The 25,120-nt window shown below is 35.4% G+C and overlaps 1 protein-coding gene across 3 annotated transcripts in view; it reads right to left on the bottom strand.

The window, feature by feature from the left end:
* Positions 1-25,120, bottom strand: part of TENM1 (teneurin transmembrane protein 1) — a 570,000-nt gene that overhangs the window by 472,007 nt on the left and 72,873 nt on the right. For all 3 annotated transcript variants that reach the window (XM_068532554.1, XM_068532553.1, XM_068532552.1), the window contains exons 2-3: positions 20,535-20,795; positions 18,852-18,908 (exon numbers count right to left, since the gene is read on the bottom strand). In XM_068532554.1, coding sequence (XP_068388655.1) covers positions 18,852-18,908; positions 20,535-20,795 — 318 coding nt within the window. The remainder of the gene's footprint in view (positions 1-18,851; positions 18,909-20,534; positions 20,796-25,120) is intronic.

Here is a 25,120-nt window from a genome sequence, read left to right on the forward strand (position 1 = left end):
TTATTGGTCTTTTTATCTCTACCACTTGCTTGACAAATGGTAAGTATTCGATAAATACTGTTGAATTAGTGAATGAACTCCAATCAATATTCTGCAATGCCATAAAAGTTGTCTTTCTAAAGTACAAATCTTATCACATTAACAAATCGGTGGAGCTCCATATTTTCAGGAGAAAAATGCCAAGCATATGAGGCCCTTGCAAACTGTCCCCAAATTATCTTGACGTATCATCTTTTATCTGTCTCTGGTAGTATGCTATCACTTAGCCAGACTCAAATTCTTGCAATTTCTAGAATATGCCATGCCCTTTAATACCTCTGTGCTTATGCACATTCAGTTCACTCTGCCTGAAATATCCTTCCTTTCCTTTTCTGCCTGGTAAATCTGTATTCATACTTCAAATATCACCTTCTGTGTGGTGGCTTCCCAGATTTCCCCTGTTTGTTATTTTATTCTCTATGCTTTCATTGCATGCATTTTGCTTATATCTTTATTATAAAACTTACTACATCAAACCATAATTGTTAGTTTGTCTACTCCTCCACCCTACCAGCTGACTGTGAACTTCTCAAGGTCAGGGAAAATGTCTAATTATTCATTTCTGGGTCCCCAGTCCTTTGCATATGGTAGGTGCTTGACAAATGCTTGTTGAAAAAATAAATTCTAGTGTTGAAACATTCTTTAATAAATGCTAACAAATGTTTTCACTTTAAATTGCTAAAAACATCTTTTTCTACTTATATCTTTAAGACCCTTCAAATGACTTTACTCACTGAATCAATTCTGGATATAAATAATGACTTGCAGAAATCATTTGATGAGCTTGCTCTTATGGAACTGTTCCACCACATGGTACTTGCCTACTAACTTGCATTTGAGTTTCCTCCAAGTGTGATTTATTTCAGTAATCTTAACTAATGAATTGGATCAACTGTGCAGTGATCCAATCAAACCCGTGGTGATTGGCTGTCTTGACAATTGGGAAAAAATACTGATCTTATTTGGTCAATTGGCCTAGTTGTATAGAGATAGGCTAATAATGCCATCAGAATTACTTTTATCAACACCATTAGGTCCAAGTAAGCAAGCTGCTAAGTAGAAGGCCTGTGACCACATTTGTTTTTAATCCTTATCTCTCCCCGCACAACACCTCCCCGTATCATTCCTATAACAACGCCTTGCCCTCAAAGGGAATTTTAAAGTGTTTAATAACTTTAGAAGTCTCACAAAATGGTAATAATGTTTCATACAATATCTGAAGTAAAGCAAATTCATACATTGTAGTTAATTATGTTTAAGGCATCAAACTGATTCTTTTTCTCTTGTTAACTCACTGGCATATGCAGCGTGCTGCTAATTATATAGGGAAATCTTGTCACAATGGCTTGGTCTAGAGAAGATTAAGATTGCAACATTTATATTTAATAGTCCAATCATATATCCATAATACATTTTTCTCTTTTAGAAAATGTTTTCCAAAAGAAATTTATTTCCCTTCTGAACCAATAAAACTAAATTTAACTGAGTTTCTTACTAAAATTCCTCCTTTTGTAAATATGTTCACCATTTCCATCTTAATTTTTTAATCTTTTGGCTAGAGGTACCTGGGAGTTTAAATATTTCTGGAGTCTAGATGAGCAATTAAACATAGTAAGGCTTCAGTTTGGTATGGGGTACATCATGTAGGAAAACATTTATTACTACTTAATATATATACTATCCCCAAAATGTGTGAAAAGTTTGAGGTTCATTTCTTTATTACTCTAACTGTTGAGGTGCACTGTTAATATAAGACTTCAAGTTTTGCAAAATACATGGGATAAATATAACCAGTAATTTAAATATTGTTCACAATGCAGTATCTTGAGAAATAATCCTGCCTGGAGCAAGTGTTTGGTTTTCTTATGTCCATATCCCTCTTGGGTTAATTAAAAATGTTATTTTATCATATCCATGTTAGAAAATGTGACATTTAACCCAAGTAATTTATTTAACAGAAAAGGATGAACAAATTGCTGACCTAATTTTTTCTCCCACACATTTCACATATTTGAACTTCACACCTATCACATAGAATAAGAGTTATATGATGAAACAATTAAAAATCATAAGAAACTTGAAAGAAACACTAAATATTTTTCCGTCAAAAAACACAAATTTCTCCTTTTCTGCAAATGGCTAATAAATTTTAATTGCACTAGAAATAGGGGTCACCTTAAATAAATCCAGCAAACAAAAAGCCCAAGTCATGAAAACCATCAATTTGGGAGCAGGGTAATTATTTGCATGATAATGTGACCAGATTTTCTAAAAGATTAGTTTATATCCTGGTCCCCTACAGCAGGTAAACTATGAAAAGATTTGCATATGACGCTTTTTAAGAACATGCTTCCTGTGGGGATTAAGAGACACCTGAGCTTCAAAGGGGCACTTAAAAATCTACATTCTTAAACAAGCTAGCAAGTACTCAAATGCACCATGATAAGGCAGCAATTGCTATGCATTAAAGTTACAAGACCTATAAATATATTATTGGAGAATGATTTTCTGAAGCAAAACAAAAATTGAACTGGCATGGAGAGGGAAAGAGCCAGAACAGTGAAGAACAAGCAGCAGTCTTTTCTCATCCATATCAGGACTGTGTAATAAATTACCCTCTTCTCTCTCATACTGTCAGGAGAAAGCGATGTTTAGATTAAACCTCGCTAAGGCCTAAAAGGATAATTTGTCAGTATTTTCCAGTTTACTACCAATGCAGTATTGACTTGCTAGGGCTCTTCTTTCTATCTTATTTACACTAATTCAACCTGGAACAACTGAAACTTAACTTGTTGGAAGGCAAGATATTTCTTTAAGTCTCACAGGCTCAAGGTATAAGGTACAAGAAAATATGTCCAAATTATTCTTTCTAGTTCTTGTGGGTAAAGACCAACCTCTTCATTGGAGGCAAACCATTATCAGAGAAAACCACTTTTCTGCTGAGATTTACCTTGGGCTAATTTCTTTTTAGAAAATTATGGTTCTTAGAAGAACGTGATAAAAAACAAGCTCCAAATGACTGCCCAATTTAGCAGACTCGTGACTCCAGTTCTAGGCAGCTGCTTAGAAACAAGAAGTGAAACAGAAACACCTTGATAAACCTTCTTGTGGCTGAAGCTGATAAAAATGGCAGTGTTAGTTTGATGTACAAATGACAGAGCTCAGGGAGAAAACTACACTTGAGGGAAAAGATAAAATTACTTTCCAAATCCTTACTGCTTCCTGTGCAAGTTATACAAATTAATAAAGGGTATCCTATAGATCCAGGACTAAAATGAAAGCAGCCAAAGGTTAAAATAATTTATGCACATATGTTGTGGGTAAGTAAACACATATATATCAAGTACTTAATCCACAGAGCTACTGTTTCCTTTCTTTCTTTTTTGTGGTTGTTTTGTTTTGTTTTGTCTTGCTTTTCCTTCCTGAGGTACTTCAATATCGGTTGTGGCACTGTTTTGACACCAGTAAGTATGGGAGAACTGGTGAAAATGTCATGAGTTGATGGGTTCATGACTCTTTCAAGGCTGAAATGTTGAAATTTCATTTCCCACTGGTTTTTCAACTTGTACAGACACTTCCTCAAACTCTGACGTGACTCAGGATTATTAGTAAAATCTCACTTTAACATCTTCATATAATTTCTTATCCTAGTTTTAATTTAGACTTGACTGTCCTATAGACTCACATTTCAATTTTGACTGAATTGATTGATCAATTCTAATTGGAATGGTTTTTTAAAAAATCAATTGATGCGTCATTTGACAAAATACGGTTGTGTCTTCATAAACAAAAGGTTCAATAACTTCCACCGGAATGACCAGGCAATTCAGTCAGACAACATATCAATTTAGGCAATGTCTTAAATGAATCAAACTGTTTGACAATTTTGATTGACTTGCTTATTTTCATAAATCACTCAAAAAGATATATGTATGCGCTTATTTATTTATTTATTTATGGATACACAACCGATTGCTATTTGCTATTTCTTAGTCTTAAAACGAACTATGCTGACTATAAAGTTCTCCTACAATACTGATTTGACTTGTAGTCTAATTGTGATTGAATATGGTTATGTCTACATGCATTGATTTGGCATATCAATTGCAGTGGTTTTTCCATGCATAAATTAGCTTGAATATTTTACCTATAAAAGCCAGTACAGTCATCACAAACGGAAACTAAACAAATCCAGGAAACAAGTAAACAGGTCTGACTGATTCAACTATTAACAAAGGGGTTTAAAAACTACTGAGTTTATTGAGCTGACTGATCAAATCATTCAGAAACCAAGTTGGTTTACGCATATAGACAAGGCGCTAAAAAAATCAATTGTGCAAGAAATAACAGTTCAAATCAATCAAAAACAGTTATTCAGTTCTGTGCAAAGACACAGTCAAAACATATATAGCAAGAATTACATCTCTATATTTATTTATTTGTTCAAAATATTTGTTGAATACTTACTAAGTGTCCAAAACTATTCTACTGATAGAAGCTTTAAATACTTCAGTGAACAAAACAGACAAGGATCCCAGCCCTTGTGGAACTTATAATTCTGATGGGGGGAACAGACAATAAACAATCATCACAGTACATAAGTAAATTATATAGAAGATGACACATGCTATGGGGAAAAAAAGGGCAGGGTAAAGGGTATTGGGCATTTGGGGTTGGGTGAAAGTTGCAGTATTATATAGTATGGGTCAGAGTCGGCCTCACTGAGAAGGAGACATCTGAACAAAGACTTGAGGATGTGTGAGAGTTAAAGATGCAAGATCTGGAGGAAGAGAGTTCCAAGCAGAGGACTTAGCTAAGGCAAAGTCCCTAAGACAGAAGTGTGCTCCAGTTTTTCTGGAGAGGGACAAAGATGCCATTGAAGTGGGAGCAGAAATGATAAGGGGAAGTATAGAAGGAAGTGAGGTCAGAGAGATATCAGGGAGGGAATTTTAGACCACTGTAAATATTTTACTCTGAGTGAAATGAGAAGCCACTGCAATATGTCTAAGCAGAGTAGACTGACATTTTAAAAGGATCATTCTAGGAAGGAGGGAGACCTATTAGGGGGTATTAACCAGGCGAGAGATGACGGTGGTTTGGACAAGGGTGATAGCAGTAGGGTTGGTAGTAAAGGAACAGTGTTTGCTGATAGAGTGGATGTAAGGTGTGAGAGTGAGAGAGCTTTCAGGACGATGCCAAGGTTTTTGGCCTGAGCAAGTGGTAGGCTGGCATTTCCATCAACTGAAATGGGCGAGTCTGCAAGTGGAGCAAGTTTGAAGTAGAGGGAGGATTAGGAGCTCAGTTTTGGACAAGTGAAATTTAAGATACCCATTAGCCATCCAGGTGCAATCATCAAGTAAGTTGAAAATGGATGTTGGAAGAGAGGTCTTGGCTGAGATATGAATTTGGGACTCATTTGTGTATTAGACGGTGTTTTAAGCATCAAGACCAAATGAGATCATTCAGCGAGTGAGTGTAAATGGAGAAGACTCTAGGACAAAGACATCACTGGGACATTACAATATTAAAAGGTCAGAGAGAAGAGGAAGAATCAGCGAATAAGACAGAGAAGTGACTACTGAGATAAGAGGAAAACTAGGAGCATGGTAATCCGGAAGTCAGGTGAAGTAAGCACAGAGAACTCACGAATTCATCAGGAAATGAGATACTCCCTTAGTTTTAACCTTCTCTTGTCTTGGCCCTTCTTTAGCAGAGGTAACCCAAGGTTTATAAAAAATGTGGTAGAAGGGTAATTCTTGGATTATTTCACAAGGCTGCCAATTTTCTCATAGTAAAAGTTATTAAACTTTTGCACAGAAGATTTCTACAGGCCACACAATCTCTCTAGCTGCAGGATTATTTCAGCGAATATAAACTTGCCAAGGAACAATGAAAATAAAAGATAAGTTACCTCAAAAAAAACTAGTTTTGCACTTACAAACAACAAAATAAATGAAAATTATTTAAACACAAATTTCTAGATGATAGGAGAATAAAACTGAAAACAAAAAATTAAAAATATAGACCTTGGAGAATAAAGAAATGCTATTTAAAGTCAACCGCCTAGTATAATAGTCATTTGTTCATGCAAACACAATTATGCGTACACCGCTGAAATTGTTAAATGACAAATACATGTTTTTGGTTTCAAAGGAAAATAGTATGGTATATACTACATGAAAAGTTTGAAATTCTCAGCTGTCTTTGTTTTAAAACTGCTAATTTTGGCAGACAACTTTTAAACATAAAACTGCTGGTCGGCTGGATAACAATACTTCCATGCCTTCCTTGCTTTCTCTGTAAGACAGAAACGATCTCCAAACATAGCTTTTTTCCAAGTAAATAGAAGAATATGGCTCTTCCATAGATGGGGCTCTAATTTCATAATGACAATTAAAATGAGCAAGTGACTTAATAGTAATGTAAAGAGCAAAATATTACCCTTGGTCTAATAAGATTTGTTTCTCATCTTATTTTTACAAGGAACACACACCAAAAAAGCTGTGTTAAAGAAATAAATCAAGAGCTACACCTGGAGATTGCCATAAAGGGAATATTTAATAATCTTGTGCTCATTTTTTTTAGGGAAGCTTTTATTTCTTTCATTTATTTTCAAACATTGGAAAGAACCCTGTAAGCAGCAATTAATTATTGGTTCTTTTTCTTTTTTTTCTTTAAACATCTTTATTGGAGTATAACTGCTTTACAATGGTGTGTTAGTTTCTGCTGTATAACAAAGTGAATCAGCTATAAATATACATATATCCCCATATCTCCTCCCTCTTGCATCTCCCTCCCACCCTCCTTATCCCACCCCTCTAGGTGGATACAAAGCACGGAGCTGATCTCCCTGTGCTACGTGGCTGCTTCCCACTAGCCATCTAGTTTACATTTGGTTATTTTTAAAAAGTGGTCTAGAAAGCAAGTGAGTTGGATTCATTCCTCCTTGATACCATTGTCATTTTATTTACTTTTTAGTTGTGTTAAATTAAAAATTTTAATAACACATGGTACAAAGTTCTAAAAGTACAAAAGAGCACAGATGAAAATAAATCTCCCTCCAACCCTATCTCACAGTCACCTAGTTCCCTTCCACAAATGCAATCAGAATAATCCATTTATTGTGACTATTTCCAGAGAAATTCTATACATCTACAAGCATATATACATGTCATTCCATTAAAAATCACACATCAAGTGTAGTGTACTGGACACCACAGTTTTTAAATTGCAGGTTGTGACCTATGAGTTGGTTAAGAAATAAATTCACTGGATCACAGTTAACATTATAATGACATGAAATAAAACAGAACAGAAAATGTCAAAGGGCGCTGTTCATAGTAAGGGTAGGTATTGTCTTATGAAAACTTTTTCTAGCTTTTATTTTTGTTTATAGATTCATTGAGAACTGGGTCACAATGTAAATTTTATTTCTTACTCTGGGTCACAGACAAAAAGGCCATTTCTATATACGATGATTCAAACCCTGTGGTTTTTGCTTAATGATGTATGTCGAAGATTGTTTTACTTCGATACATAGTTGTCTCATTTTGTTTGTGTTAAATTTATGAAAAAATATTTCAGACATCCATAAAAGTGTATAAAGAGCAATAATGTAAACACTAATGTACCCCTACCACCTAGTTTAAGAAATAAAATATTATAAATAAATATGCAAATAAATATAGTGTCAATAGAGTTGAAATCCCGCTGTGCAATTCCCGCTAAGGCATTCCACTTCTCCTTCCACCATGTATATTCACTCTTTTTAAGGCTACAGAGTGTTCCATTGCATGACTCTACCATAAATTATACAAGTAGCCTCCTATTGATTTACATTTTGATTGATATCCCTGATTTTTGGATATTTCAAACGATGCTACTATGAACATCCTCACACGTTTCACTGCATACCCATTGACTAGCTGTAGGATAAATTCCGGGAAGTGAAATTGCTAAGTAAAAGGAGGTATATTTTTTGCTAGATATTGCCAAATTTTCTTTCATAGAGATTGTATCTATTTATACTCCTATAACCAACATTTTATACACATTTACCAACAAAGTATATTATCAAATTTTTTATTTGCAATGTGATCAGTGATAAATAACATAGTTCTATTATGCATTTCTCTTAGCAGTAAGGTTAACATATTTCATATGCTCATGAACCATTCTTATTTCCTTTTCTATGGCCTATAGTCACTTTATTTTTCATTTTATTGTTGAGACTTTTTTCTTATTGACTATGAGTACTTTTTACATAAGAGAAATTAACCCTTTTTGTCTTTGGATGCTAATAAAGATAGCATGGCAACATTTTTGTTTATGGCTTCTTTTTACTTTTTCTTTTTCTTTTTTTTTGTTGCTATATCTATAAAAGTTTTCCTACTCTAAGGTTAGGACAAAATTCTCCCATATTTCCTTCTACTATTTATTTTCACATTTAAAATTTGATTCACCAGAATATATTTTGGTGTAGGGAGTGAGGTAGAGAATCAATTTTATTGTTTTCTCGACAGCTACCCAATTGTCTCAATACCTTTTTTAAACAATCCATGTTTTCCCTATTGATCTGAAATGCTATCATTATCATATATTATATTCCTGTTTGTATTGGGTCCATTTACAGGCTTCCTTTTCCATTCTAACTAACACTTTATTCATGTATTAGAATGTTAGTTTAATTAAAATGAACTTAAATATATTTAAACATCTGGCAAACTTATTATCACAACATTATGATTTTTTCCAAATATTTTCAAGGTATTCTTGCATGTTGGCTTTTTTTTTCCCATTTGAACATTAGCGCCAGTAAATCAGAGTTTTTACATGACCAATTGATATTGTTATTGGAGCTATGTTAGAATTACAGATTAATTTAGGGAGACTTTTATGATAGTGATACTTATCATCCAAAAACAGGGTAAGGCTTTCCATTTATTTATGTTTTCTTCTATATTCCTCAATAGCATTGTTGTGTGTGTGTCTGTGTTTGTGTGTGTAAATGTATGTGTGTATGAGTGTGTGTCTTGGTCTTTTTGCTAGTTTATTCCTAGGCATTTTGGTTATCATTGTTGCTTTCGTAAAAGTAATAATTTATTCAACCACATTTTCTAATTGGTTGTGATTTGTATGGATGAAAACTATTAATTTGGTGTCCTAATGTTATACCAAATTAATTTACTGAATTTTTGTCATTTGTGTTAATTTATTGTTCAGTTTTCTTAGATTTTTTAGATATACAACTGTATAGCTTACAAATAATAATTGACCTCATTGTTTCTAATTTTATTTCTCTCAGTTCAGTCTCTCTTCTCGTGGCTACAGTTGCTACCTTCATTATAAGTTTAAAGTAATTGGTGAAAATGGACATCCTTGTTCTGTTCTTGACTCTAACAGAAATCTTTGTTGTGTTTCCTCACTTAGAGTAAAACTGGATTTTGTGATTTTACATAAGAAATTATATATATTATATATTTTTTAAAATTAAGAGTCTCTATCAAAAATTAATGAGCAGTAGTATAGTATAGTGGATAAATGCAAGGGTTTGGAATCAGACTGGGTTTAAATCCTGGCTTTGCCACGTACTAGCTAAATGACTTTTTACTTAGCCTCACTGTGCCTCAGTTTCCACATTTGTAAATGGGGATGTTATTAGTACCTAAGTCATAGAGTGGTTGTGAGAATTAAACTCATTAATATCTAAAATACTTAACAGTATCAAGCAGAGAGTAAATATTATGTGTTTGTTTAATATAACATTGGGTTTTATGAAATGCCTTTTTGTCATCTATGCAACTTTTCATATGGTTTGCCTATATTTATCTATTCATATGATAAATTAGAGTAACAGAATTCCTAATATTGAACTATCCTTGCATTCCCTAGTATGAACTGCACTTAGTTGTAGTGTATTATTCTTTAACTATATTGCTGGACCTTGTTTGCCAGTATTTTACTTAAAAATTTTGCATCAGTATTCACAACTACAATTGGTTTGTAGATTTACTTTGTGATTTCTTTTTCTGCTTTAGATCTCATTGCTTTTCTTCCTTTCAAAAAATTAAAAAAAGATTTGGAAGCTTCCACTTTTGTTATGCTCTGTAAACATTTAAGTAGCATTGAAATGATGTATGTGTTCCTTAAAGTTTTGGCAGATTTTGTCTATGAAACTGTCTAGATCTGCTACTTTTTTTGGTTTGGGTGGTTCTTTGGAAAATTTATTTCTATAATATAAATTAGAAAGTTTATATTTATCTATCTTCTCAGAGCATTTTGGTCATTCATATTTGTTCTATAAAATCATCTATTCCACCCATGTTTTCAAGCATATCTTAAAAGAGGTACACAAAGTAGTCTCTTATGAATCAGTTGCCTCTTTATTTATAGTTATTTTGACATGCTTATTTCTTATCTTCTCCCATTTTCTTGATTGTCTTATCTATTTTATTGCCCCCCCATCCCAGAATTGGCCCTTGGATTTATTCATTAGTTCTAGATTTTTATGATACATATTTTCATTTTAACTAATATATTTTAAAATACTATGAACATGCCTATGTTTTAATTCAACTAAAATATCAAGTTGCATGGATCCTTATAAAGTAACATGATGTACTGTAAGCACATTAACTCATTTTGGGTTCTGTTTGTTTGTTCGGTTGGTTGGTTGGTTGAGTTTTTTTTGGCCTCACCTCGTGGCTTGCAGGATCTTAGTTCTCCGACCAGTGATTGAAACCGGGCCCTCAGCAGTGAAAGCGCTGAGTCCTAACCACTGGACTGCCAGGGAATTCCCCACATTAACTCATTTTGGCTTCTTAGTACACTACTCATTAGTACACTATTTAATGTACTAATAAATAAGTGATTAAACAATATATCAAGATCAATCATGAAGACTAACCTAAATAATTCTAATTTAAAAATTACATTATTTATGCTGTATTTATACTGAAACTACTTCCACATTGAAGTCTGTTTTCAGGTAAATATAACCATGATGCATACTACATGCATGCATAACATCCATTTAGATTTATGATCTGTATGTAGATATTTATATTCTAACCTAAAATTAAAATAAATTTTCAAGCAGTTTACTTTTAGAATTGGGGACATTATAATATTGTTAACAATTATATCTGTATCTTTACCTACTATCTATCTATCTATCTATCTATAGCTAATCTTCATATACTTCCATAAGCTATAAAGTATAGATGGTTGAATTTGACCACTTAAAAATACAAAGCTCTATATCTACAAGCACAAATGCATCATATGAACCTATTTCAAAAGGCAAATGACAAACTAGGACCAATGCATAATGCGTTCAAGGTTTTTTTTTACCTCTTATATATAAAATGTTCTTGAAAATTAATAAGAAATATGAAAATTTGTATTACATATAGAATGGATAAACAAGGTCCTATTGTATAGCACAGAGAACTATATTCAATATCCTGGGATAAACCATAATGGAAAAGAATATAAAAAAAGAATGTATGTATGCGTATAACTGAGTCACTTTGCTGTACAGCAGAAATCAGTACAACCTTGTAAATCAACTGTACTTCAACTTAAAAAATTAATTAAAAAAGAAATAGAAAATTCAAATAGAAAAAATTGGTAAACAATGTCAACAGACAATTTAGGAAAAAGAAATGTATATGGTCCATTAACATACAAAAAGATGCCCAAGCTCACTCATGAGTAAATTGCAAAATAATAGCACAAAAAGATACCATATTTCATCTAGCAGATTGGGTATTAGAAATCTTTTTCATTCCTTGCCAGTGTTGAAAAGGATACAGGAAAACAGATGCATTAGTAGTATATAGCATTAGTAGGAAGATAAACTGGTTGTTTAAAGGGGAAATTTGGTAATATCTATAAAAAATGTCAAATGTACATATCCTTGGCCCATCATTTCTACTTCTAAGAAATTATCCAACAGGTAAGCAAAAAGATGTGTACAAAGATGTTAAGTACAGCATTGTTTTTAATATCAAAGCCCTGGAAACCTAGATTTCCATAAACAGGGGACTAAGTAAAAAATGATACATACAGAAACAGAATACTATATACAGCTATTAAAAAGAATAAGGCAGGGGAATTCCCTGGTGGTCCAGCAGTTAGGACTCGGCGCTTTCACTGTCGGGGCCTGGGTTCGATTCCTGGTCGGGGAACTACGATCCCGCAAGCCACTCAGTGTGGCAAAAAAAAAAAAAAAAAAAAAAAAAGAATAAGGCAGATCTATACTGCAAACATGGGAAAATATAATATTAACTAGATAATAATATTATATAATATTATAATATTATATATATCTATATATTATATCTATAAATATATGATATAATTTAATATTATATATTTATATATTTAATATTATATATTATATAGGTATAATATTAACTAGAAAAAAGTTATTGTTCTTTTTTTACTATGTTATCCCATTTGTACATGTACAGAACATTTGGGGAATGATACATAATACACTGTTAACACTGGCTACCTCTCAATAGTGTCTTGATAATTTCTTGCCCTGGTGATACAATTGGAAGTCCTAGTTATAAAATTACCTAAAAGATTTATATGCCGGTTAATAATTTTTATTTTCTTGCATATGCACGATGGAATCTTTGTAATCCTATGACTTTTATACTTTATATAGAAGAGTAAAGAGGGAGAGGATTTTCACTTTAAACATGTTTTTAGGGCTTCCCTGGTGGCGCAGTGGTTGAGAATCTGCCTGCCAATGCAGGGGACACGGGTTCGAGCCCTGGTCTGGGAGGATCCCACATGCCGTGGAGCAACTACACCCTTGAGCCACAATCACTGAGCCTGCGCGTCTGGAGCCTGTGCTCCGCAACAGGAGAAGCCGCGATAGTGAGAGGCCCGCGCACCGCGATGAAGAGTGGCCCCCACTTGCCGCAACTAGAGAAAGCCCTCGCACAGAAACGAAGACCCAACACAGCCAAAAGTAAAAATAAATAAATTAATTAATTTAAAAAAAAAACAAAAACCCATGTTTTTACTGTTTTAATTTTTAAACCATCAGCTGATATTACTTTCATACTAAAAAAAATAGTAGTTAAAATTCCCTACTAAAAAGGAAAATATAAGCTTGTTATACCTAACTTTATAATGGCTTGAAATTTCAATATCATCAAAATCGTTTTCAACTGTAAGAGTATCATGGTCATCGCAGAAGTGTCTCACCCACACATAAAGTAATCCCAATGACTCACACTCTTCCTCTGATCGTGTAACATCTCCAAAGGAGCCATTACAACGTCATCTGCACTGTCTTATACATGCCTAATGGGTCCAACAGAGCCATTAGGATGTCAGTTATATGGCAGGGCTCCTGCCAAAGCTATTACCAAGTCACTGCATTGTTTCACACACTTCCTTCGACATTCAGATGGTTCCCGAGGAACTGTTATCATGGCTATGGAAGTGTCCTGTATAACTTACACTACCAAGGGAAAACAAAAAAAAGCAAAAGAAAGAAGTGTAAAACAAACACATTTTTCCATTAAATGCACATGAATGGCCCCACATGGTCAAATATCAGAAGGCATAACTCCTCATTTGGGTATAACTATTACATGTCATTCAAGAAACCCAGGTGTTAGGCTAGCTATTTTTTCACCACTCCTGCCTGCTGTTCCGATGAAGCAATTCAGGGTCTGAGAACGACAAATGCATGGCTATGATGGTATGGTGTTTGTTGGTAGCACATGGTATATTACCAGGTTTCTGTGGTATGCAGTGCAGAAGCAATAGGGAGTAGTACTAACGGATTTTTTGGCTATTATGGGATTGGACCAGATAATCCGTTACCTGTAAAGTTCCTGAGCAGTGCATAGGGAGCTCAGCCGCCCAACAATCATGGAAATCAACAGGGCTTCTGAGTAGTTGAAATCCCAGCTCTACCTTAAGGGGCTACTACAATGACAATAGGACATACAATAGTACAAAGTTAACCCTCAGCCAGGTCTGAAGTGCTTCATTGAATTCCCTCTCATAGTCTTCTCTACTTAGCAGAACAAGACTGTTGGCTATTAAAATGATGTATTATTTAAGGTAAGACAAGTGCAAGGAATTTTACCCAGTCTGAAATGAGAAGGTAGGCTGAACTCTGCTACGCTAGAGTTTCCTGGGACACCAGATGTTTCAGAAGCCACACTGCATGTCTGGCTAATCCTTGATAAAAGAGACTTCACCCTGTAGCACCTACCTCACAATACATGCATAATAAATTCTTGTTGTGTGAAAGATAACCACGACTAAGATTTATTGAGCATTTAATATAAAACACTGTAAAGTGCTATATGTCCATTTTCTCATTTAATCCTCACATACAAAAACTAAAATAGGTAATGTCTCCATTTGACAGACAAGGAAACTGAGGCTTGGAGAGCTTTAGTTACCTGTCCAAGGACACACAGTAAAGTGGCAGAACCAGGGCACAAACCTAGGTCTATCTTATACCACAGTCCATGTTCTTAATCACTCACCGTCTGGAGAACACTGTTATTTAGATTGCATTAATACAACAATTTTTACTTTAATAAATGATTTCACATCCCTTGTGTTCTCATAGCAAGCTGCACATATTTTTTTATCAGGGTACTAACTAAATCGTATTAAAGTTAGCTCTTTATCTTCTCTGGTAGACCTCGCTGGGTATACATGCCCACTTGACTCTGACCGCCTGCATTGCAAACTGCTCCAAGAATCCAGTGGGTGGGTTCCCAGAAAGCAACATTTGTATTGCTGACCTTACTCCCTGGTTGCAGCTGATGGGACCAGTGGTAGACATCTGACTCAAGCTGGGAAAATTAATCTGTCTCATTGGAATTTAGAAACGGCATTGAAAAACATCCAGTTAATCTCAACTTCTTTCCTGAACAGAAGAAATATAAACTGGAGAACTGTATGAGGTTTTATGCCTGCCTTGTGGATGGAGATTTAGAGAAAGTAAATCTGCAGAGACAGGACTGAAGGAAATGGATTCAGAAGCAAGAGGCAAAGCCCCGGCAATTCTTCTAATCTAGTTCCTTCTTTTGTCCTGGTCCCATGAAGCATTCACATGCCCTTTTTATGAATTTGTTTTTCTCTCTTTAAGCTAGCTCAAGCTGTTACCTGCAATAACAATAATAAATAATAATAAACAATCCTAATTAATAGGGCATCAATCTTGCCCACTAGACTGTAAATTCCTTGAGGGTGGAGATCGTGTACTGGTCATCTTGTATATATCCCCAGTCTCCAATACAGAGCCTGGCAAAGAGTAAGTGCTCAGTAAATATTGCTTACACAGAAATAGCATTATCAACAAGAGCATAGCCATAAATAATTTCTTTGCAACTTATACTTTATTAGTTAAAGGTTATAAATGTCTTTTCTCTACCTATTTCCCCCTATTTAGCTTCTTGATAAGCAATTTCGTTTTCACATTTTCTAATCCAAGTGTTTCAATTAGGCCACATGTGAAAAACACATTCTTGGAAATTGATTATTCAGATTTAGCTGCTGATATAGTTTTTTCCTCCAACCTAATGTAGAGTCAAATGTAATTATTGAGGAACACCCTAATCACTGAGGTTAATGCTCAAGTAGGACTGCCAAATCCTTCTAAGAAAAGCCCACTGGATCACCTGTCAGAGGCAGAGTTGTGTGTTAGATGACCAGAGGTTTGACCCACTGTAGCATTTCTATTAGAGAAGATCTACAAAATATATTAGCTCTCAGTTTTAATTTTTCCCCTCAGAGCAAAGCATATTTTTCATTTATTTAGTGCCTACTGGGCTCCAGATCCAGTGGGTAAGTACTGAAGCAAAAATATGAATAAACCAGGCTTTGTCTTCAAGTAGCTTCCTATCTAGTACTTATTAAAAACCATCGTGAAGATAGAAAATACACAACTCAAGTATTAGACTATAATGAATAGTAAGGTTGGTAGTAATGTGGAATGGGAGTAGAAAAGGAGTAGAATGAATAAAGCATTATGACTGATATAGAAGTGTCCTGCTCATGGGCCTCAGGCTGAAGCTAACTTGAGTAAATCTGCATTTTTCCTAACAGCCGATTAAGCGTCAATAGACAACAAAGGGTTTACTTAGGACAAATTTGAGGGAATGGAAATAAAGTGCATTAGTGTTCTGATTGCCCTGTGAAAGACGAGAAATCCACATTCTCTTCTGTTACCTGCTGCTCTCCCTTCCTTGTACTGCAGACCTCTCAGTCTGTTTCGGTACTGAAATGGAAGGTTATTTATTTTAATTTTTCATGGGTTAAAGCATATCAGAAACTTCAATTCAATTAAGGGTAACCAAATAGAGTTTATGAAAATGAGAAAAAATAAACATTTTCAAAGGCTTGATCGATTAATTAAATGAAAGAAATAAGTCCTTATAGACATGATTTTGGAAATATAAGTAGAAAATCCAAGACATTATAGCCTAGGATGGATAGAATTGAAAGTGCCTTTGAAATCACATCTCAGAATCTTTCTCAGCTGAACAGCACACCCAAATTAACAATTTCCCCTATCTTCACTTCTCTCCCAAATTTACAGGAGTGAAGCTTAAATCATCCTAAACCGATCCATGATATTGTTTCCATTGCCTCATCAATAATCTAAAAATCAGAATGTATAGGAAGACAGAAACAAAATAAAATGTCATTGACACTAACTGAAACACAGGGATGGAGCGGCATGGAGTCTGAGGTAGTGAAGTATATAAATCCCCCAAATTTTAAGCTATTTACTCCTTTCAAACAAGTATATAGAAACTCAAATTACTGAAATAGATTCCTTGCTAGGCCTGCTTTCATGAATGTATGAGATCAATGGGAAATAAATAGCCACGTCTGCACATAAATGTTAATTCATTAAAAATAACTTGTTTTTTCAAATTAACACGTTTTTAGGAAAACCATTTACACTCTCAACTCAAACCTCCTCTGTGAGAATCTATGGAAATGTTGAAGGCAGGCCAGGCCTGGTTATCACTGATTGAAAATTTATGGAATCTAAATTGGTGAAATCTTACTTTAGGTCGTAAGATTCCAAATTGTATACTCCTTACTGAAAATTACTAGTAGGAGCAGAGTAAAACTTACAGAACTCTGAGTAGAGAAAAGTTGTTCAAGTTCATATCTTATATTCATTCATGATCCAAGGGAGGAAAAAAGTGGCTATTTGGAAAACAATCAATTGTATTTAGCTAACTTGTTTCTGAATTGCTGTTTAACTCTTCCTCCTATGTAAAATGCTGATAACAATAGAATCATTCCACAGATGGGACATGAGGATGAAATGAGATAAAGATATTAAAAGTGTGTTTGGAAATTGTGAAGTGCTGATCAGTAAGAATAGTGAACATTCTTATTGTACTTACATGTTACAAGTACTATTCTAAACCTTTATATACATTAATTTATTCAATCATCACAAAATCTTAGAGGTAAATAGCAATATTCTCCTTGTTTTACAAATGATGAAGTTCAGGCACAGAAACTTTAGGCAACTTTCTCAAGATCACACAGCTGGGATTTAAATCTAAGCTGCCTGGCTTCACAATACAAACTTTTTATCACTATGCTCTATTGAAATCCTCCTTGGAGGTGCACATTGGGCCAAAAGAGGCTTACAGTTAAGGACTAGTTTTTAGCAGAGTGGATCATAGTTTTATATCGGCGCCCTGCCCAATTTTGTGGTAGCGCATCCAGTTCCTAAAATAAATCATAAGGAAAATAAACCTATAAAGAAAAGAAAGGATACACAGCCTTTACTCCTGAGTCTTCCAACTCTGTCTCAGTAAATAGTGTTACATGGTCAAGGTAGATGGCTGATTATAGACTGAAGGCGAAACGAAACTGAACAGCCCCAAACATTCCTGAAGGTTCCTAACACATCCAAGGGACGTGGCACGTGAACACAGTGCATATAGTGGCTCATCACAGTAAGCAGTTCTCACGGTGGAAGAAGGGGAGGATAATGTGCACTTTGATGAAGCTGATTCTAATATATCTTCCCTCTGATCCATTTCCCCAAGTTCCTTACATATTTTGAGTCATTGCCCTGTGGTCAGATGTGAGGATTCCCTCTGCCACAAAGTGTTTGATTTTCATTAAAATCATTAATAAATATTGCTTTCAGTATCCCTCTGCAAAGGGGCAAAGCCCAATGAGCACAATGAAGGCAAAAGTAAACGGACACCAATGTCCCCTCACTGAGGAATGACACGGTATAAAAACAGGTCTACAGAAAAGAATGAACGACATTTCCTTCATTTGAAGGTGTTATTTATAATTGATGACATGGGTATAGTGTGATTCTTAAGCCGAGCCAGAGCACCGGAAGGAAAAGACCAAGACCATTTGCTAGGTGTAAAGTTATGACAGTATCTGAACTATACTATATTAATGGCTAGAGTCATGCAAAAAATCATAGATAATGTATTGATAGAACAGAAAGTCATGAGGCCAAAACCAACCCAACCTGATTTAAATCTCTGCCCTCATGCTAAATCAACGTTTCCCTATTCTACCTTAAATCTCGTCTTTCTCCCCAGCTCCCCCTCCACCTCCTCATTACTATCAACATGCACACACATGAAGTCTTCCAGAGGAAAGCAAACCAACAAGCTACCAATAAACTAATCTTTGACAGGTTAATTAACCAGGCCTGTGTGTTGTTTATCAGACGGGCAGGGGTGAATGTTGTAGGGTGGGTGTCAGGGATGGGGTGAGGTAAAATAATTTGTCGTCGAATATTTGGAAACACTTGCCTTGAGTAGACCCAGCTTGAGCCTCCATGTCGCAACAAACAGGAGAGAATTTAAAACCTGTAATAGCAAACATTTTTACTAATTAATCCTTGTCTAAGTCATCTGGGATTCTTCAATCTTCAATCCTTACCCTTCATCCAGTAGTATTTTTTAAATAACAAATTCAGTGAAATACGATTCACATACCATAATGTTCACACTCTTAAAGTGTACGATTCAGTGGCTTTTAGTATTTTCACAGAGTTGTGCAACTACTACCACTACCTAATTCCAGAAGTTTCATCACCCCAGAAGAAACCCCATACCTAGGGTCTTGCAGGAGTAGAAGAATGGTGGAGCCCTACGGGGAAATTCCTTTCTTTTATTTTAATGTTTCAACCCAGTGAACTGGCTATAACTTCCTTATGTCAGGAGTGAGATGAGGAAGAACAATAAGTCTTTGAAATACAGGAGATCCTCTATCACCCCATTTCACATAAATTTGGTCGTTATTTTTCCTGTTTGACAGTTGAAGCCCCAAAACTGTAGGGGCTAGTCCAAGGTCTCCCAACTTCCATCCTAACGCTGCTTCACTTACATGAATATGCATGACATAGATCAAATATGTTCCCTTCTCACTTCCACACTTCACCTCCTCTACACTCTTGGCCTAAGTCAACAATACATACATACATACATGAAAATAAACCTAAAATATCAAGACCCTCAAGGATATTTGGTGATAGGATATTTAGTGATATTACAAATGTCATTCCTGATTATATCCTTGTGGCCAATGTCTCCTACAGGCTGAAGGAGGCAGAGGAGGATAGAATAGAAAACGCTGCAGGTACAGGGCTGTTGGCTACCTCTCTGGCACCTGAGAAAATACTCATTAGCCACTGCTAACAGACCAGGCTTTGTGGTCATGGTGATGGGACCTATGAAATTTAGACAAACAGAATGAGGAGGAGATTAGATTAATGTGTTTAATAAGCATTAATGTGACTTTTATGAAGGGACTTTGTTCTTCGGTAGGGACAGAAAAGCAGACAACAAAATAAATTAACCTCTTCCCAACAAATCAAAATGACAAAACTTTTCCATTTCTAAAAGTTGTAAGAAAATAATATATAACTACAATTTAATGATACTGCTGTTACTACGTATTGTCTGGCAAATGGCTGATGGTCACCTTCTGTTTTTTTTTAGTCATTTCAGTCCAATCTGGTTAATTTGCCTTTGTCTGTACACTTGACAGGTTAATCTGAATCAAAATAGAGAGCACATACAGAATAAGCTTGCTATACAGCTGTTCGTCTCATTGTTCATATAGTGATACAAAGCCAAAATACATGACATGAGTACTTCTAAAATAAATATCACTAGTATTGCACTGGAAAATAAAGATGAAAATAAAAGGTGAGTAATGAATAAGACATGCACAATATTGCTGACTCTTTGAGATTTATTTCCCTTGGGGGAATCACCAGAAATAAAAAGTACTTCATCTATTATTGTAAATGAATGTGTCTATTTGCCAGATACTTAGGTACATGCCTTGACCATGGGACCCTGCTAACCTGCATCTCCATTCTGCAGACGAAATGAAGGGTAGGCAGACATAGGGAAGGAAAACAAATCAAAGGCTAAAACCTGCATCCTCTCTGGGTTTTATGTAAGCAATATAGATAGTTCTATTACCATTCTCTCCATCAGACTTCCTTTCATGGTCAGTGTCAGTCAAGGACAATGCGGAGTTGGCCCGGCTGGACAAACAGGAACTATGCTCTGATTTCATCCCTCTTATCCACATTCTCAGCGCATGGTCAGGTGAGGCAGCACCTTCTGTCTCCGTGTCCACGTCGGATCCCATCTCTAGCTGGTAGCCATGCCGAGAAACACTGTGCATGTCTCTCTGGTAGCCAGAGCACAGAGTGTGAGGAGTTTCACAAAATTCCATCTCTGAGAAGAAACAAAGTTCAGAGAAAAGGTTTATAAACATACAGAAATACCTGGTAAAATTCTACTTTTTTGTCTTTATGTCCCTCTCCTCCATTGCTAGTATTTATGTGTTTTTGCCAAGTTAGAATTCTGGCCTTTATATTTATGGTAGCTAGGATTCTGTGCTTATTTTGCATTTCTGTAGCTTAAAATTATGCTCCTGTTGATTCTTACAAGGTTCTGGAAAAAGCATGCCCAAAATAGCTTTAGACCTATAATTTTAGGTTGCACAAATGTAATGAAATAAGTGAGTGCAGGGGAGTATAAAGTGCAGAGAGCTGTCCTTTAAAAGATATTTCTCTTCTAGGAAGAATATATATGATCTGCAGAGCACACCTATGCTTAAAATATTAAAATTATTGGCTTTTCTAAGTATTTAATACACCTTAGGGTTAAGAATAAATAATTCAATGTGAAAACTCTGAGGAAGAAACATTAAGTTTAAGTATACTTTTTGAAAGTATTTTTCCTAAAACACATTAGTCTAAACTCTAAAATTATGAGTACTTAATATCACTATTTTCCATTGTCTCCAAAGAAGTATGAGGCTGACTTTATGCTAATTATTCTGTTTCATTCATTCTTTCAAGAAATACATAAAAAAACTTTCAATCGTATATTGCACCTCAGCAGTGCTTCAAGGCTTGGATTCTCCCCCCAATTCCCCCTAAGCCTTAGAATCATAAAATGTTTAAGATCTTAGAGATGCTGTAATGAATCCCTTTTGTTTACAGTTGAGGAAAATGAAGTCCACAGGGTAGATGTCACTTGTCCATAGCCAATGTTAGATAGCAACAGAGCCCCTTTTCCTAAAACACTCATCTGTGCGTGGTGTCTGCTAGACACCAAGGAAGCCCCATCAACTTACTGCATGAATATCAGACATTCATTCAGCCTTACAGTCAATTTTGCATTCAATTATGGCAAGGTGTCAAAAAGGGGAAAAGATGCTTTAACAGACCTTAATAAGTTAATGAAAAATGACCACATGCCAAGACATATCATCTGAAATGTCCATGTAATACTTAGATAAGGTAATCCGGGGATGTTGTACACTATATAGGATTTTCTCAGACTGACATCAGAGACAGGGTATGTCATTTGGCCAGGAAGAAGCTTAACTGAGTGGATCTAATCCTTAGCACATATCAATAAAATGCAAACCCTAAAATGAATTTAATTCTTTGAATACAGAAAGTGCTAGAATTTAGACTGACCATATACTAGAAAGAAGAGTACAGAATACAAATATATTTTTTAAAATAGCAATTTTTGTGACATGCAATTGCCAAACAAGGGTTTAACGAATCAAATCTTAATGCTTATTCAACAGCCATTAGGTACCCAGCACTGTGTTCTGTGAAACAGGTATTACAGGTAAATAAAGCTACTATATTTTATTATGAAAAGTCAATCATAAATTCTTTCAGGGTTATATGTCACTGTTGAGGATGTTGCTTATGATTTCTGTGATGAATGTCTTTTTTTAAAATAAATTTATTTATTTTTATTTATTTATTTTTGGCTGCGTTGGGTCTTCGTTGCTGCGCGCGGGCTTTCTCTAGTTGCGGCGAGCGGGGGCTACTCTTCGTTGTGGTGCATGGGCTTCTCATTGCAGTGGCTTCTCTTGTTGCGGAGCACGGGCTCTAGGTGTGCAGGCTGCAGCAGTTGTGGCACGCGGGCTCAGTAGTTGTGGCTCGCGGGCTCTAGAGCGCAGGCTCAGTAGTTGTGGTGCATGGGCTTAGTTGCTCTGGGGCATGTGGGATCTTCCCGAACCAGGGATAGAACCCGTGTCCCCTGCATTGGCAGGCAGATTCTTAACCACTGTGCCACCAGGGAAGTCCTGTGATGAATGTCTTTAAGAGTAATTCTATTTTTCTACCAAAATTGTCTAAATTCTATAGGAGTGATGCTTAAAAAAATGGCATGGTTTCCACTTGTCAAACATAAAACCTTATGAAACTGCTTCTTGACATAAGGCTAAAAGTAAAAATCCATTTTGCCCAATATAAATCTTAGTGATCTAGAATATGGGATTGGTTAATATTCATGCCTCTTAATTTCACAAAGTTTCATTCTCCAATCCTACTGTGCAGTTGTTGCTACAGCAACCTCATCATGAACCTGTCAGCTTGGAGCTGTAGGAAAGGAATTTTATATAGGCCTGCATTCACAACTTCCTTCATTCCCCTAGACCAGTGGTTCCCAAACTTTGGCATGCTTCAGAATCACCTGGAAGGCGTGTCAAAACACAGACTGCTGGGCCTGCCCTCCCCACACCCCCAGTTTCAGTGTCTGATTCAGCTGGTCTGCAGTAGGGGCCGAGGATCTGCATTTCTAGCAAGTTCCCAGGTAAGGCCTACGTTATTCGTCCAGGGACTTTGAAAACTGCTTCCCTAGAGATTTCTCTGAAATCAGTGGGAGCCAGGAAAAGGGGAGAAGTGAGAGAGCAACCTTATTGTGGCATTACCAAAGATTTTTCAACAACAGCTCAAATTCTATTCGGAGACACAAGCAAGAAAGTGTTTGAACTGAATTACTGTGAACTGCCGCCCCCCGCCCCGCCCCCCATTTATTTGCCATGGATTCAGGGCACTAACTAGGAAATTTACTTTAGGAATTAAATTTACTTTAGGGAATTAAATTTACTTTAGGAATATTTAGGAAATAAATTTACAGACTTGCATTTATTTTCACTCATACGATGGCATATGAGATGAGACTTTCCAAAGATTTTAATATGAGCATCTGAGTCATAGTAAAGACATTCATTGGAAAAGGATGAGCAAATAAAAATAAATACATGGCTAATCTGTCATTTCAGATAACAGAGAAGTTTTTAAAAATAATCACTGATGGATGTAAGCACAATCCCTCTTTGTTAAAGAGATTTGTTTCCTATTCAGAAAGAAACTTGAACATGGATTTGTTCCCTTCTAAGGAAATGTGGTGTAACACGATCAAAAAATTACATAAGATTTCTAGTGGAACTATGATTTGAATACAAAGACTAAACCCCACATTCTCTTAGATACAGTCAGATAAAAGTACACTGCCTTGCCGATATATAACTTTTAAAAGAAACAACGCAAGTAAGTTATCAGTTGTTCATTTTTTAATGATAAAGAAAGAAATTAATAAATAAACAAGGAAAGAAAGAAAAGGAAAAGTTTCACTTATTTACAGTAAGTGTTATTCATTGAACAGCCTCGCTTCCCATTCTTGAAATCAATGTTACCATTGTAAATTATTTCCTTAAATACACAAATGTCTTGGTGGCGTTCAAAATTCCCACAGGATGCATTTTCTATAAAGCACTTACAAAGCACCATAAGTGGATGTTTTTAGCCTTGCACATATAACCTTGTTACCTAAAATACTACAGATTCCCTAGAGAAGATAAAGTTCAATGGATTTATTATAGATCTATTCTTACCAAAAAGCTAGTCACAAGAGAAATGTAAGTACAATCTTAGAATATCTAGGATTTAAATGGATAGACTGGAAACATGAGAAACTACATTTCAGGAGTAAACAGACACAGATGTTGCCAAGAGAATGATGTATGTGGGCCTTACAAACATGTATTTAATTCTTATTGTAAGGAAAACCTATTTTGCAGCCTTGTAGGAGACAAAATCTGAGCAAATTAATAAAGAGTTGAAATCCAGTTTTTAAAATGGGCAAAAGATTTGAAGAGATACTTCATAAAAAAAGATACAGGCATGACCAATAAATGAATGAAAAGATGCTCAACCTCATTAGTTATTAGGAAAGTGCAAACTAAAACCACAATGAGATACCACTACGGACCTACCAGAACAGCTAAAAAATTCTGATCACACCAAGTGTGGAGCAACTACATACACTGCTGGTAAGAAAGTAGAATGGTACAACCACTTTGGAAAACAGTTTGGCAGTTCCCTAAAAAGGTGAAGCTAAATTTAACAGGAGAGCAAGGCACTTCTGGTCATTTATCATGGAGAAATAAAAATTTCTGTCCACACAAAAAATCTGTACAAGGTTGTTCAGAAGGTTTACTCATTAACAGCTAAAAATTAGAAACAACCCAAGTGTCCATGAATAGCTGAAATGATAAATCATCTGTGGTAAATGCACACTATGGAATACTACTCAGTCAAAAAAAATGAACTATTGATACATAACAAGATGCATGGACCTCAAAATAAGTGAGTGAAAAAAGACCAACAGAATGTGTATGTAATGCATGTTTCCATTTAAATAAAGTTCTAGAAAATGCAAACCAACCTATAGTGACAGAAAGT

This window comes from Eschrichtius robustus, chromosome X, assembly GCF_028021215.1.
Source record: "Eschrichtius robustus isolate mEscRob2 chromosome X, mEscRob2.pri, whole genome shotgun sequence".
Classification (NCBI taxonomy): Eukaryota; Metazoa; Chordata; class Mammalia; order Artiodactyla; family Eschrichtiidae; genus Eschrichtius; species Eschrichtius robustus.